General features: G+C 39.5%; 1 protein-coding gene across 1 annotated transcript in view; it reads left to right on the forward strand.

Annotated features, from left to right (window-relative positions):
- The window catches only part of LOC126092819 (cilia- and flagella-associated protein 45-like), a 134,300-nt gene that overhangs the window by 49,515 nt on the left and 66,998 nt on the right, over positions 1–17,787 (forward strand). Inside the window, exon 6 of the mRNA XM_049908548.1 lies at positions 10,413–10,586. Within this exon, the coding sequence (XP_049764505.1) occupies positions 10,413–10,586 (174 nt within the window). The remainder of the gene's footprint in view (positions 1–10,412; positions 10,587–17,787) is intronic.

Here is a 17,787-nt window from a genome sequence, read left to right on the forward strand (position 1 = left end):
TGCATGGAAAATTAATTAATGCCATCAACACTCAAAACAGTTTATATGTTATAAAAGGAACATTATCAAGAAACCCCACAATCAGAAAGGACCAAACTGTCAAGAGAAAGGAAGTATATAGGTATCTCAGCAGAAAGATCAAAACATTCATGTACAAGCAGAGATAATTTTCTGGAGAGGCATTGAAATCAGGAGCAAAATAACAAGAATTGGCTAAAGTAGCTTTCAGTTGCATCTGAATGCAGTAAGAACATGTCATAATGCAGTCTTAATTAGTATTGTGGGCTCACAGTGCCAGAAAGGAAAAGACAGCACAGACTCTTCAGTGAGCACAAGGAAGTATATTCTTGTGCCTGACATGCACGTATACAGCAGCACTGAGAGAGGTGCTGCTGGTGATACTAGGCTTACTGCCACTAAACATAGCTGTAAGAAAGAGAGGTGTAGAATATTGGATCAAAAAGGGTGAATACGATTTGTAAAGAATATCCTGGTGCAAGAGCCACATCAAATAAGGAAATAAAGGCATGCATTGTTACAAAGTGGTAATAAATCTGGGACAGGGCAGAAATAGGAAGAGGAACCTACTAGTTCTTTGCTAAAATAAAAGTAAAGTCAGTAATGTCACATTTTCTTCTGGCAAAGCAGCTATACACTGCCCATTGGGACATAGTCCATATCTCACCTATTGACTGAGAATATGCAACACAGTCACAGACAATAGCAAATATGGAACAGTTAGCACCCTGGACCACATTGTCTGTAAGTGTGCTGTTAGATATGATATTACAGACCAGAATAGGAATGTCTTTGGTAATACATCAGTCTGTAACATAAGAAGAGAAGTTGAACTTGCTTACTAAGTGTCAGCTTACATGGCTGAGAAGCAACCAACAAGATGCCATGCACCATGACAACAAGATGCACCACAGCAGAACATCCATTTACAATAGCTTTCCAGAAGCATGGAGGAGATGAGCCTCAAAAGGATCAGCACAGGTTTCCTGAAATCGTAACAGCCATCACCCAATCCTGAGATGTGCCTCAGTGAGCCAGGGAGTAACTATCTGGACAATTGAGGGAATTTAGTTTTGTTCTGATATTAAGTATAACAATGTTGTGTCATGTGCCTTGTGGATTCTGGATCACATACATCTGTGTGCCAGATGGCCAGAGAGTATTACGTACATTTTAAAAATTATTTATATTACTTTTCTTTAAAATACATATTTTATGTAGCTTTTTTCCTTGGACACCATATGCTTAGCTGTTCTAACAAATTAGAAATTCATATGAAATATTGTGTTTTGTATTCATATTACATACCATTTCATGTACAACATTTGGTCTATTCTCGTATGTAGATAACAGACTAATAGAAAATTATTGGAATTCAAGGGTTTGGTCAGAAGGTCAGCTAACATGTCTTCTGTACGCAGATAGTCCATGGCAATGTTCTGTCGTTCTACGTGGTCCCGAATGAAATGGTGCCGTATATCAATATGCTTTGTCCTAGCACTAGTAACATCATTTTTAGCTGGGTTTATGGCTCCTTTATTGTCACAGAAGATGGTTGTAGGTTCCTCAATTAAATTGGGTTCTATTTCACTTATTAATGTTCGTAGCCATAATGCTTCCTGTGTGGTGTAGGATAGTGCCATATACTCGGCCTCTACGGTGCTCAATGCAACAGTTTTTTGCTTTTGACAGGACCATGATGTGAGGCCCCCATTAATTTAAAACAGCAGCCAGTGGTGGAGTATCTGTCTCCCAATTCACTCCCCCAGTCCGCATTGCTATATCCCTCTAGTTTTGCGTTACCATCTCTATGGTATTTTAGCTCATAGTTTGAGGTTCCTCTTAGGTATCGGAATATCCTCTTTACAGCTTTCCAGTGCTTTTCCTTTGGGTCTCTGCAATATCTGCTCACTGCATTGGTGGCAAAAGCAATGTCGGGTCGTGATGTTTGAGACAAATATAACAGACTCCCTACTGCTTCTAAATAAGGAACATTCTTGTCACATTCCACATCAGTCTCATTTACACTTAACTTCACTCCTACTTCCATTGGAGTACTTATGGGTTTGCAATCACTCATGCCAAATTTCTTTAATATTTTTTCCGTGTATGATGATTGACTTATGCTCAATTCTTGTCTTTCTTCATCCTTAGTAATTTGCATACCTAAATAACGTTTAACTTCTCCCAAATCATGCACCTTAAACTTGGTTTGCAGCTGTTTCTTGAAAATTCTCATTTGGCCTTCACTTTCAGTCAGGATAAAGAAATCGTCCACCCATATCACCATTATTATTATTTCTTCTTTTCTCCCTTTACTCCCTTTATAGTAAATGCTGGGATCTGCCTTGGATTGCTTCATATTCATATTTATTAGAGTTTCATGTAGACATTGATTCCAGCAACGTCCACTTTGTTTAAGTCCATAAATACTTTTTCTCAAACGCCAAATCTTTTTACTTTCTGACCTGGTTTTTATGGCTTCCCTTGGTGGAATGACATATATCTCCTCCTCCAATTTTCCATTTAAATATGCCGTTTTAACATCCATATGATGAATTATTAAATTTCGTTTTACTGCCAAGGCTAAAAGATATCTCAATGATGCATACTTGACTACAGGTGAAAAAGTTTCTTCGTAATCTACCCCTTGTTTTGTGAATATCCTTTTACCACAAGTCTTGCTTTGTATTTTGGCGATGAGCTTTCAGGGTTCTTCAAATTGAATACCCATCTTGCCTGCAGTGGTTTCTTATCTCCTGGCATATCTATCCATTCAAAGGTTTCGTTTTGATATAAAGATTCTAATTCTCTCTTCATCGCTTCTTTCCATTCTTGAGAGTTTGGGCCACTCATTGCTTCTTCTGCTGTTCTTGGCTCATCATTAAAGGACTGTGCTGTATACATCTCAAAATCCGGATATTCCTTCGGTTTTGGTACACGAGAAGAACGCCTTACATTGGTTTCTTCATGTTTTTCATCCTCTAACTCATTGTCATCATAAATTGCTTCCATTTGTCCTTGGCTGTTGTCTTCCTCTTCTTCACTTCCTATTTCCTCACACAAGGTTTCACCTTCTGAACTAGGTGCAGTTGACTTAGTGGTTTTGCTCTCTTCTGAGTCCTTTCTATTTTCAAAGAATATTACATCTCTACTTGTGACAATCTTTTTAGTCAATGGATCCATTAATCGGTAGCACTTTGAATTTTCACAATAGCCTACAAAAATATACTTTTTAGCTTTTGGATCCCACTTTCCTCTTAGCTGTTTTGGAATATGTGCCATTGCATCACACCCAAAAACCCTTATATTGCTTAGATCAGGTTTCTTTCCTACCCATATTTCATAAGGGGTTCTACTCTTTAATGCTTTTGTAGGTGATCTATTGTTCAAATATACAGCTGTTGACACTGCCTCTGCCCAACAATCTTTGGATAATTCAGCGTCAGTCATCATGCTTCTTGCTTTCTCGACAATGGTCCTATTAGCCCTCTCAGCAACCCCATTTTGAGATGGGCTGTACCTTATGGTAGTTTGATGCCTGATTCCCTTTTCTGCCAGAAGTTTCTTCAATTTCTGGTTAATATATTCTCTCCCATTATCAGACCTGATGATCTTGATCTTCTTTCCTGTCCATCTTTCAACCATATTGCAATATTCCTCAAAGATATCACTCACTTGGTCTTTAGAACTAAGAAAATAAACATGAGTATATCGTGAGTAATCATCAATAAACGTAAGAAAATAATTACTTCCACCTATGGATTCACACTCCATCGGACCACATACATCTGTGTGGATTAACTGTAAGACTTCTGTGGATTTACTCTTACTAGTCTTGAAGGGTAACCTTGCTTGTTTTCCCTTTATACATGTCTCACAAGGATCCTTGGACACACTAAAATTCTGTATTCCCTTTACCATATCCTTTATTATAGACATACTCTTTCTATTTAGATGTCCAAGCCTCCGGTGCCATAAAAACCCTTCTGCTGAATATACTGAATCACTAACTTTTTTATGTTTACTGTCAATGATATCCAACTTAAAAATACCCCTTTCGTTACTTGCTGTAGCTATAACTTCACCACTTTCACTGATTACTCTTGCACCCTGCATGTCAAAGGTGACTGTATTTCCTTTCTTGACAATTTCCCCTACAGACAGCAGGTTAGTTGCAAGATTTTTCACATAATGAACATTGTGTGCTGTAACCATATCTGATTCACCATTTACACTTACGTGTAGAAGATCTAGTTTCCCAGCCAGGTGACACTGGAGTTTGTTGCCATCAACAGTAGATATCCCCATATGAGTCTTATCTTTGATGTCATAAAGAAGTGATTTATCTGTTCACACAATTCCAACAAAAATAGCAAATAGAGAAGTAGGCTTCCCTTTGACAATGAATGTGAAAAACAATCATACAAGTATTATGCTATTTCTGTCCCTTTTTATGAGCACCTGCTCATAATGATTGTAAACATTATTTGTAGAGCCAGTAGTTCATGTGTAAATAGATCATTTTCACAATGCTACTAAACATTTCTTCTTAATTCAAAGAGAAAGCTGATCAGAAATTTTATGTACTTATACACTCATGTAGTTACAAATGAATCTCTGCAGCAGACTGTGTGTTGTTTTGAAATTTCTTAGCAACACAGGAATCCATGCACAACTTACACCCCATCTGTCAATGTCTCTCTCACCCACTATTAAACCTGCACAGAAACTTCTCTGCACACCTTGCTAGACTAGCACTCCACAAAGAAAGAATATCATGAAGAAATGATGTAGCCACAGCTTCGATGGCTGTTTCCAGAACAAATATTTCACTCTGCAACAGAATATGCATGAAACTTCCCAGTAGATTAAAAGGAAAAGTGAGATACAGGTAGAGTTGAATCTATGAGGAAAGAAAGTTAGAAATATACGTAAGTTACAAATATATCTCATTAAAAACTCTTTCTACAAGTTATCTGAATAACTGCACTGCTGATTGCTAAAATTGCAACCCCAGCAAGGATATATAGTAAAGAAATAGTACTTATTGTGCATACACAATGTAGTAAGGTTAAATTTGTAAGTGATTTACAGTAAATGGGATCTGAAACTTAGAATGCAGAGCTGCCAACTCTGGTGACAACAATAGCTCTAACTGTCTGGGCATGGAGTTAAACCTGGTGTGGATGACAGACAGAGTTACATCATTCTATGCTGTTGCAACCAAAGTTCAGCACCCACAGTGGCTGGCAAGTGATGGCACACCAGGCTCACAGCAACCCATAACTAAATGTTTTCAATGGGTGAGAGATCTGGAGCATGTGCTGTCCAAGGCAACTTTCAAACAACATTTGTATTGTGAGGCAGGTCAGAGCAGCAGGAGCAACATACCATCTTGTACCTCTTGTAGAAAAATAATATCACAGAGACCTCTGAAATAGGGCACAGCCACCAGCCTTAACAGGTCACTGATACAAGAATCATTCAATAAGTAATGCGTCACATTTTCTTCTCAGCCAGTTTCAGTTCAAATACGCAGAATTTGTTGTGGAACATTATGGATTATTCCTGCTTCAGCCCCTATAGTTTCATGAAGTTCTGATAGGTAGCAGTGCTATATGTAGTCTTGAAAATGACAACAGTAATGGAGGTGCATTCCAAGTAGAGATCTGTCACTAAGTTTCTTTTGGCAGGAAACCAGAGCATCACAGATGTTCATAGGTGCTTGTAGAATGTCTGTGGAGACCTGGCAGTGGACAAAAGCTCCATGAGTCATTGGGTGAGGCAACTGTCATCATTGCAATAAGGTAGCGCAAACCTGTCTGATCTCCCGTGTGCTGGCCGGCTGCACACAGCTGTGTCTCCTGCAAAGTTGAAACATACAGACACTTTCATCTGAAGTGATCAATGGATCACAAGCAAACCTCTTGCTGCACAGCTGAACATCTCTGTTGGTAGTGCTGGCACACTCATCTGCCAGTTGGAATAACCAAAGGTGTGTTCCTGCTGGTTTCCTTACCACCTAACAGAACGCCATAAGGAGCAATGGAGGACCACCTGCACACAATTGCTTGCACATTATGAGGCTGATTGTGACAGTCATCAGTTGAACATTGTCACAGGTGGGGAAACTTGGGTTCATCACTTTGAATTGGAAACAAAATGGCAATCCATGAAGTAATGTCACACCATTTCTCCTCATAAGAAAATGTTCCATCACACCCTCACCCAGTAATGTCATGGTGATGATCTTCTGGAACTCTGAAGGGGTTTTATGTTTTCTAACCTCCCTCATGGAGCAATGATCACCTCTGAAGTGTGCTGTGCTACTCTCAGGAAATTGAAGAAACAACTTCAGCTTGTCCATCGTTACAGAAATGCAATTGTTCTCCCCCTCCACGACAATGTAAGGCCTCACACAAGTCTGGGCACCCAAGAGGAACTCATAAAACTTTGTTGGACTGTTCTTCCTCATCCATTTTACAGCCCAGATTTCGCACCTTTCAACTTCCATCTGTTTGGCTCAATGAAGGATGCACTTTGTGGGAAGGTTATTGATGCAGCAAGAAGTTGGCTCCAACATCAACCAGTACAGTGGTGCTATGTATGCATACTGGCCCTCCCAGTAAGGTGATGTAAGGCCATCGCATTGAACAGGGATAATTTTGAAAAATAGAGTTTCGTAGCCAAAAGAGTGGAGAATAATATGGTGTATTGGAATCCTGAATAATAGCAACCTGCTTTCAGAAAAATGTGTTGTTTTACTTATTGAATGCCTCTTATGTAGCAGGTGTTGTCTAAATTATGAACCACTGGTGATTCTGTTAGGCCCCCATTGGCACTCCGTACAATATGTTAAGTATTGGCAATGTTCATTCTCCTTGGAGCCTCCACACACAGATATGTCCAACATGACATGCAGTACCAGATGACATGGTGCCACTACAGTACCTGGTGTCGTCATTTGGTACACCATTGTTGGCACACCTCTCTGCAGCTGTTCCAGGAGAAGACACAACAATTATGACAGTCCATGGTGCTTTAGATATCACTGATTGGACATATATCTTGCTGCGAACAAGACCCTTTTGTGACTCATGGTAAGTGATGTGGCTGTACAATTCTGCATGGTCAAATGAACAATGTGTCTGTCCTCTCATGTGCTCATTGCATGGGGCCATTGAGCTCCTGCAAAGCATTGTGAGTATGGCCATCCTGAATGTAATGCCCCCACAATCTTACATGGCACAAACTTATCTAGCATACGGCTTACAAATGCTGGAATTCCTGTCAAAGATCTGATCCCTTTTCCTTCTCAAAACTGAAAGTTGACTGCTGAATCTTCTTCTTCTTCTCTTACTTGCCATTACACATGTTTCTATAGGGTTGCCTTTGTTATTTGGGTTTTGACAATGTTAATGACAATTGACAGGTGGATGACTTTTATATAGCATATATTGAAGTAGGGTGTGGGTATCAACCTGATATGTACCTAGTTGTATGTGGGAAATGATTACTGATGATGGTTAGGAGTTTTTAAAATCATTTTCCCTGTGATTTTGTTTGCCAGAAGTATTTTCTACCTCGCTTAACTTTTCAGTCAACACCAATGTGAATTCTGCACCTATAGTTTTGTGGTTAGTAAGTCCTATCTTCATTATTGCCGTAGTCTTCAGGCAAGACTGATTCAGGGCAACTTTCCAAACTCATCTTAACTACTGCCACTCGAATTCACTCACTGTATTCAATGCTTAGCCTCCATCCTTGGTTTTTAACCTCCACATTTCTCTCCATGACTAAATAAAATATGCTTTGATGCCTCAGGACGAGTCCTGTCAAACAGTCCCTTCCTTTAATCAGTTTGTGTGATAAAGGTATTTTCTCCCCAATTTGCTGATCTTTAGTATCTCTCGGAGAAACTACATGTACTATTCAACTGATAGTATATGTCTTTTGCTAAATGACTGAATTACAGTGTCATCATAAACCTTACAATTTTTATTTCTTCTTCCATAATTCTTCATAGCTTCCTCTACCTCATAATCAAGTACAGATAAAATAACATAGGGAGTAGGCTACAACCCTGTCTCACTCTTTTCTCAGTTAATGCCTCCTTTTGTTACCTTTAATTCATAGAAGAGCGGTCTGTGAAAAATTCAAAGCTATTAATTTCCAGTAGAATTAAAATGTTTTCCTCATGGTCTCATCTACTTCACAAATAATTTTCAGGAAATATGTTGAACATAGCTTCCCTGCCTACAGTCACAAAAACTTCTCTGACACACTACAGTCTTTCCTCTATACTCCACAAAAACTTGAAACGTGGTCCATAGCCATTACTTATGCCTCAATCACTCTTACTACAATCCATGGTGTCATGGTGTATGAAGTACTGGCATTGAAGCTGGACCCCGTGTCAATAACACTACCATTTTTTAATTAATTTATTAGTTACATGCTGTCTATCATGGGAAGTCTGGCAGCACCCTGGCTATTGCACTTAACCTAATTATTAAAACCAATTTAAAATACATACAGATACATATTTTTAAAACAAAATAGCAACTACAAGATGTCTGACAAGATGCTGATGGGTATGTAGATAGGATAAATGGCTTTTGTGAAAGACTTCACAACCTGGGAGGGGAAACTGGTTAAGATAATCCTGGAATAGGATGTGAGGGTACTCAGAGATACAAAGGTCCACTGTGCTGATATAGGCATGACAGCGGGGCAGAATTCTCAATTATGGGGATACAATCACCTCAATTTTTCTGTGATTGTCGTTTACAAGAATCCATAGAGATTCATCAAAACTAGAATTAACTGCAGGTTTGGGTCTATACTAGGTCACCAATGTTCATCACTTGTGTGTCATAATAAAGGTAAACAACAAAGTCAGACATTAATTACCAATTACGCACTGCACACATAAATACAATGTTACTGTATGCATAATTTGAATTTGTGGAACAGATGCTGCCACCTGGTCATCCACCCCTACTCTATCCATCTCATTATATTATCATAAAAACAAAGATGATGAGACTTACCAAACAAAAGCGCTGGCAGGTCGATAGACACACAAACATACACACAAAATTCTAGCTTTCGCAACCAATGGCTGCTCCGTCAGGAAAGAGGGAAGGACAGGGAAAGACGAAAGGATGTGGGTTTTAAGGGAGAGGGTAAGGAGTCATTCCAATCCTGGGAGCGGAAAGACTTACCTTAGGGGGAAAATATGTCTGCTTGTGTCTGTATATGTGTGGATGGATATGTGTGTGTGTGCGAGTATATACCCGTCCTTTTTTCCCCCTAAGGTAAGTCTTTCCGCTCCCGGGATTGGAATGACTCCTTACCCTCTCCCTTAAAACCCACATCCTTTCATCTTTCCCTGTCCTTCCCTCTTTCCTGACGAAGCAGCCATTGGTTGCGAAAGCTAGAATTTTGTGTGTATGTTTGTGTTTGTTTGTGTGTCTATCGACCTGCCAGCGCTTTTGTTTGGTAAGTCTCATCATCTTTGTTTTTAGATATATTTTTCCTACGTGAAATGTTTCCCTCTATTATATTCATTATATTATCATTGTGATACAATCAACACATCAATTTTATGTCTATTAGAAAATTCATCAGACCAGTTGTGCCGGAATCACCCTGTACAATAAATTACTGAGTGATCAGTTGCCTACTCTAATATCCTTCCACTCCATCAATATGTTGACAGATTTGGATAATGGTGGTGATAATATTCGTGTGGCAAATATGTCTGTGTTGTGCCTGCCACAGATCCAGGGGCTGAGGCAAACACATCACTTGGGAATGGCCATTGGCCTCTTCATGAAATAAATACCCAACCAGTGAACAGAGTGGCAGTCCATATTTCACTGCTCAAGCCACCATATCCTGATTGTCAAGTGCTGTAAAACTTTTATGTTACTTTCAGGACACAAAGTTTGAGTATAACTCTGTGTGTGAGTGTGTAGTTGTTTAAGACTCCTTTGGCTTTGCTCATCAGCAATGCTTTTTGCTTATGTTGTTGCAGTCATAGCATTTGCTTTCTGCTGCATTGTTGGTTATCAGCTTAATGTAGATTTTGCTTTCACATGCTAAGTTGTTAGGGGCAATGGCCTGCCTAATTTGTGATTGGCAGTAGCACAAAACTTACTTTGTTTCAGAACAGAAAAGTGGTGTTCCCTTACATTTTAAGTATATCCCAGTTTTAAATTCCACTATGATGAACTGTATGCCTGCTCTCTGGCAGTACTACTGTCTTCAGTATACCACAATAACAAATTGCTTTCTTATGTAAATTGAAGGAGGTTTGCAGTCCTGCCTGAGGTACATCATTTACCACACCCCTTTTATATAGCACATCCTTTTTTGCCGCACAGGTTGAAGAATATATGCGTCGGAAGGCAGAGCGTGAAGCAGCTGTCGAGGAAGAACTACGACTGCAGCGGCTGGCCAGAGAACGTGAGATAGCACAATTGCGGACAATGCAGGAGCGTGCTCAGGGGCTGGAGGCAGAGCAGGATGAGATGAAGGCCCAGAGAGCACAGGATGAGGTGAGTGTCAGGCTTACCACGACAAAGTGTGAGGCAACAAGAAGCCTCACACTAGAAAAACAAAATGTGCATGTGCATGTGTATGGGAGTGACTTCATTCAAACTTAATCACCTGTTTAGTTTGAAACTTCCTGGCAGATTAAAACTGTGTGCCGGACCGAGACTCAAACTTGGGACCTTCGTCTTTCACAGGCAAGTGCTCTGCCATCTGAGCTACCCAAGCATGACTCATGACCCGTCCTCACAGCTATACTTCCACCAGTACCTCATCTCCTACATTCCAAACTTCACAGAAGCTATCCTGCAAACGTTGCAGAACTAGCACTCCTGGGAGAAGGATACTGCAGAGACATGGCTTAGCCACAGCCTGGGGGATGTTCCCAGAATGAAATTTTCACTCTGCAGCATACTGTGCACTGATAGGAGGATGGATCCTGAGTTTTGCTTGGGTAGCTCAGACGGTACAGCACTTGTCCACAAAAGGCAAATCCTGATTTCGAGTCTCAGTCTGGCACACAGTTTTAATCTGCCAGAAAGTTTCATATCAGCGCACAGTCCACTGCAGAGTGAAAATTTCATTCTGGAAACCTGTTTAGTTTATTTGTCTGCGATCATATGACAAAGAACATATATGCCAAAATCATAAAAATTCATTTAGACCTAAGGAAATTTTTCTGCCATGCTTAAAAAAGGCTGCTCCTTTTCTCCGGATAAATTGGGCAATAAAGTCAGTTACTGTAAAAGTCAATTACTGTAAAAAGAGACTGGAAAGAGTTGTCGGTGCTATACGTCATTCACAGAAACACAATTTATGTTTTATCTATAGTGAAAGAGAAAGTCATATATTGTATTGTATTGTAAAATTGTCCTCTTGTCTATAAAAGCAGCTTATGTATAAGACATAGGACAGCTCAATTTATGTATATGCATGTAAAAAGCATATGATGATACAGTACAGAACTTACATTTCTATGCATACATATTTTAAATCAAAATACTTTTAAATATTCTTATATGAAGCAAAAACAATGATGCTGTGTCTTATAGATTTTCCAATTGTTTTGAGCTCAGTACTTGCTGTTATGTTTTCAGGAATTTGTTATGAAGGTTAATTTCCATATATAATGTACCTTCAAGCACAGGGAAATGTGGATTTTGGTCAAATTTAATTTTTCATTTTGTCTGGTATAGCGATAATTAAAGTTACAGCTTGTTTTGCACTCTACCATCCATACCTATTTCATATATTTTGAAAAAAATGCATGTTTTTCCATAATGTACATGGCAAAGGTGGGTTACTGAAGATGTGACACAGAAGTATATGAATCTCTAGGTTTGCATGAAAACATGATTCTAAAAAATCCTTTTTGCAATTAGAATGTGCTGTTAGCTATGTTTGTGTTTCCCCAAAATGTGACCCTATACTTAAAGTGATAATCAAAGTAGGCATGATATGCACTCTTTACTGTCTCCTCATTAGAGAAGTTTAGTGAATAAAGAAGACATAGAGTGTACAAAATAACTTGTCCTGTACCTGTACAGATGGAACATTAGGAGAGGGAGGGGGGCGGAGGGGAGGGGGGGGGGCAGGGGGGTGGTTCTGTTGTGAATAACCACCAAGCAGTAGGGGAGATGCAGTTTGACAGACAAAGCCTGAGCACAAATGCATATTCTTCACAACTTGTAAGGTATAGTTGGCTATTTACCTAACTCTTATATTAGCAGGTTATCTACGAGGTGCATTCAAGTTCTAAGGCCTCCGATTTTTTTTCTCCGGACTGGAAAGAGATAGAAACATGCGCATTGTTTTAAAATGAGGCCGCGTTCATTGTCGATATGTCCCAGAGAGGGCAGCACCGTACGGCAGACAGAATTTTACCACCAGCGGCGAGAATGAGAACTGTTTTAAATACTTAAAATGGCAACATTTTCCTTACTTGAACAGCGTGCAATCATTCGTTTTCTGAATTTGCGTGGTGTGAAACCAACTGAAATTCATCGACAGTTGAAGGAGACATGTGGTGATGGAGTTATGGATGTGTCAAAAGTGCGTTTGTGGGTGCAACAGTTTAATGAAGGCAGAACATCGTATGACAACAAACCGAAACAACCTCGGGCTTGCACAAGCCGGTCTGACAACACATGATCGAGAAAGTGGAGAGAATTGTTTTGGGGGATCGCCGAATGACTGTTGAACAGATCGCCTCTAGAGTTGGCATTTCTGTGGGTTCTGTGCACACAATCCTGCATGACGACCTGAAAATGCGAAAAGTGTCATCCAGGTGGGTGCCACGAATGCTGACGGACGACCACATGGCTGCCCGTGTGGCATGTTGCCAAGGAATGTTGACGCGCAACAACAGCATGAATGGGACTTTCTTTTCATCGGTTGTGACAATGGATGAGACATGGATGCCATTTTTCAATCCAGAAACAAAGCGCCAGTCAGCTCAATCGAAGCACACAGATTCACCGCCACCAAAAAAATTTCGGTTAACCGCCAGTACTGAAAAATTGATGGTGTCCATGTTCTGGGACAACGAGGGCGTAATCCTTACCCATTGCGTTCCATAGGGCACTACGGTAACAGGTGCATCCTACAAAAATGTTTTGAAGAACAAATTCCTTCCTGCACTGCAACAAAAACGTCCGGGAAGGGCTGCGCGTGTGCTGTTTCACCAAGACAATGCACCCGCACATCGAGCTAACGTTACGCAACAGTTTCTTCGTGATAACAACTTTGAAGTGATTCCTCATGCTCCCTACTCACCTGACCTGGCTCCTAGTGACTTTTGGCTTTTTCCAACAATGAAAGACACTCTCCGTGGCCGCACATTCACCAGCCGTGCTGCTATTGCCTCAGCGATTTTCCAGTGGTCAAAACAGACTCCTAAAGAAGCCTTCGCCACTGCCATGGAATCATGGCGTCAGCGTTGTGAAAAATGTGTACATCTGCAGGGCGATTACGTTGAGAAGTAACGCCAATTTTATTGATTTCGGGTGAGTAGTTAATTAGAAAAAGAATCGGAGGCCTTAGAACTTGAATGCACCTCGTACAATCAATAATTCAACAAATATAGATGTTAAAAGTCAACAGTTTCTCAGTAGAGTACTAAAAAGAAATAATCATGTAAACAATTAATCAACCTTCACAAAACAAGTCTGACAAGGCACTGCCAAAAGGGAATGTCATAAAATACAAAAGTGGTAAAAATGTAGCATATCTGACCATGTTGTTTACTATGATACTGACAATGAAAGATAAAGAACATGTTTCTCTAACATCAAGTGCAAGTCTCCTACTGACAACTTGTTTGTCAGTATTAACTAAATATAAAATTTTCTTCTTCTTCTGCATTTGTTCTGAAGCACTGAATCATTGGGAAGTACTTGCAACTGTGTTTTCCACCTGCTTTTCCATTCTGTTTGCTGTGGGGCTGGAATAGCTAGTGGTTTTTGCAACCCTCTCAAGTACATTTTTTAATGAGATTATGTTTCCTAGTTTGTCTCTTCCAACATTTAATGACACTTCATATACTCATGCATGCCTGATTATGAAGAACTTTTTCTGTCCTATGGTGCATAAAAACTGCAGTGCCACACTAAGGAATGAAGAGAATGCTTGAAGCATGCAGGTTGGTAAACGATGGCCAACTAAGGTGGCCACTCACTCACAACAAAGGGGTGGATTTTCAAGTGCTTTGGATAAAAATGTGTTTCTGTGCAAGAACCATGTTATTTAGTGCAAGCTCTAGCAGGGTTTGCATAATTTTGCATTCAGATAATCTATATACATATTCCATTTTAAATCACTTTACAACTGTAATCCTAAAAATTTGGTGTCTGTACTACTATCATGAAATATACCAGGGTGTAACAGTTAATTGGCAAACACTCGTCTTCATTTCTCAGCACTCTCTGATGTTGCAGTAGCTGTAAAAGAATGTTGTGAGTATCTGCTCCACCAAAATTTTCTGCAACTTGCTGAATACTTGACAGCATAACTAATAACTTGGTAGTGCCAAGAGAAATTTTGAGAAATCCATGACGACACAATGTTCTCTTTCAGAATTACATATTTATAGTGTAAAACTGTAACAAAACTGGCTCACAAAAATATGTTGGAAAATGTAGGCCAAGATGGCTGATTCATCACTGCTTATATATATTTCTAACAATCACTGCTTATATCATCTATCATCAGAAACAGAAAATTTATGAATCAGAATGAAAAACTTGCTGGTGTACACTGACTGCCCACATCCAGTTACACATTAATTTGTTCCTGTCATACTGCAGCATAAAATTTCTCATGGCTTTTAATATTGAAATTCATATTTTATGACAGTGGTTTTTGTTAAGTTGCTTATATCACAAAGATTATTAGTTGGAAAATGTTGCTAACATATGCAGAAGTTTATTCCATAAATACCAACAAAAAACTGGTTTCAGTCCTTCTAAAAGGTGTTCTGGAATTACAAAATGAGAATTGATTACGTTTTATTTCCAAGTATCAATTAGTAACAGACAAACCAGTGCAGAGATATTTGTATGACTGCTGAGGTCAAAATGAAATTAATATCAGAATATGAATCAGTATAATAAATTGACTTCTGTAAGATCAGATAAGTGAAATAAGATTGTTACGAAATTTATGTAAGCCTATAAATATGGCAGCCTGACATCTGAGGTCAACAATTTATGTGATACCAATCCTAACAATCATATACTGGTATGTTTCAACCAACTGGTTCAGCATTGATAGAGGTAAATGGGATGTACTTATTCTTGTTTAGAGTACTGTGAATTGTTAGAGAGTGAGTTCTTTTTTCCACTATTTAGTGTCAGCTGATTATTCTCTGCACAGCTGCTAAGTTGTTTTGTGATGGTGTTTACTGATTTTTGTAGTTTGTCATTACTTTCTTCTTCTAATAGAATTTTATTTATTTATTTTGGCTTTGGTTTAATAGACTCTTGGGTCATCTGCAAATACAATAGTTTTTGAGCATCCATGATGAAGATTAGATCATTAATGTACAAAAGGAACAAATGTGGTTGCATTTCTGATCCTTAACACTTTCGCTGAGGCATCGATGCAGGCATGCAACTCTCCAGTGCGGCCCAGCAATGTGCGAGTGCGGGCCGGTAATACTCCGAAACGGCAGGTACCGCTCGTAACCGATGCTCCTAAGCACACCTGAGCTACAGGCTGACGTCAAGACCTTGTAAGATCTGTAGGATCATGTTCTATACTGACTTAATGATGACACCTTAGATGCATTACTTCAAATAAGCTTCGACTGTATTGTGGTCATGTTTTAAAGTCTGTTTGCTGTCTGCTGCACTGGCTCATGGCTTGTTGTGACGCTTATAAGTGTCAGCCACAGCGAAAGTGTTAAGTTACGCCATATTCAATCAGATTATACTCTGAATATATCTAAAAACAAAGATGATTTGACTTACCAAACGAAAGCGCTGGCACGTCGATAGACACACAAACAAACACAAACATACACACAAGATTCTAGCTTTCGCAACCAACGGTTGCGAAAGCTAGAATTTTGTGTGTATGTTTGTGTGTCTATCGACGTGCCAGCGCTTTCGTTTGGTAAGTCAAATCATCTTTGTTTTTAGATATATTTTTTCCCACGTGGAATGTTTCCCTCTATTATATTCAGATTATACTCTGAGATACATTAAGTAATAGTTTTAAACTTGACACTGGGTGAGCTTTATGCTCACTGCTGTTTAAAATTACTCAGGAAAGCACTGATCCAAGTTTTGGATACACTCAAATACCACACTTTTTCAAGCTTTCACTGCAGACTCTTATGATCCACCATGTCAAAAGCTTTTGATAGGCCAATATTTAAAGTACGCACAAATGGCAATTATTGTTGATCCCTTATTTCTGAACTAGTGTTGTTTATTACACAGGATTTATGTTTTATTTATGAATTCCAAAAGTTTGTCCTGTACAATTACTTGCAATATTTTTTTGAAAATGCAGGAGGAAATTGTAATGAGTTTGAATTCCTCCCACCTTTTTTATAAATTGAAATTACTCAAGACAGTTTCAGCACATGAGGAAAAGCTCCAGCTCGGGGTGAACTGTAATGTAAGTGTGTAAGTGGTTCAGTTAAGCTTAGAGCACTCTTCTTTGACTGGTGTTGGGGCCCAATCAGTGCCTAAAAGTTGGAGTGTTTTTCAGTAATTTTGTTGCTTCTGCAGCTTTGTCTTGTGTGACAGTACTGATCTACATTGAACTGCAACATGTACTTATTTTACACAGGATGCGGCAAAACTGACTGAGCAATTTCTATCGATTACCACTGGGGCTGTGCTTGGGGGTAGGCAGTTGCATGTGGTCTGCCTTTGTTCAGTCGTTTACCCTATTTCACTTGCCAACATGGTCTGGACCGGTGCACATCATGGTTTTGCCATTCACACTTATTATGAAAACAACAGATCTGTGATAGCTACACAACGAGCTTTTCGGCAACAGTTCAACATTCCATGCAACAACACCATTCCTAATGCAAACACCAATCGGTCCTGGGTTTGGCAGTTGGAGGAAACTGGTAGCACACTAAGAATAGATACATATGTCTGATGCAGATCCATCAGAAAGCCAGAAAATTTGCAGCGGGTGAGAAGAGTAGTTCAACAATCGCAGCAATGTTCTGCTCGACAACATGCTGTTGAATTGGGGATTTCAGGCCACAGTTTGAGATGGATTCTGCAATGCAGTTTGAAGTTCCATCCTTTCAAAATAATGACTGCTCAAGAATTATGCCGAGGAGACTAGGCCAACTGTCAAAATCTGTGTGAGCAAATGCTTGCTCAGATCCCTCTGAATGAAGCTTTCTTCAGTAGTGATGAGGCACATTTATTCTCCTAAACTAACAGTGGTGTGCCATATCACAATTTGGTGTAGTAGGCTCTTACTTTTTTGAGGAAGAAGGAGTGTCCGTGACAGTGAATTCCACACGTTATGTTTCAATGTGGCAAAATTTTCTGAATGGATGAGATTGTTGAAGAGTATGGACTGGGGGACTTGTGGATCCAACAGGATGGAGCTACTGCTCACACAGCTTGAATTTCACTTGATGTTGTGGGAGAAATGTTTCCGGGATGCCTTGTCTCTTTGAGGGATGAAGTCGCGTGGCCCACGCGGTCACCAGATTTGAGCATTTGTGAC

This window comes from Schistocerca cancellata, chromosome 7, assembly GCF_023864275.1.
Source record: "Schistocerca cancellata isolate TAMUIC-IGC-003103 chromosome 7, iqSchCanc2.1, whole genome shotgun sequence".
NCBI lineage: Eukaryota > Metazoa > Arthropoda > Insecta > Orthoptera > Acrididae > Schistocerca > Schistocerca cancellata.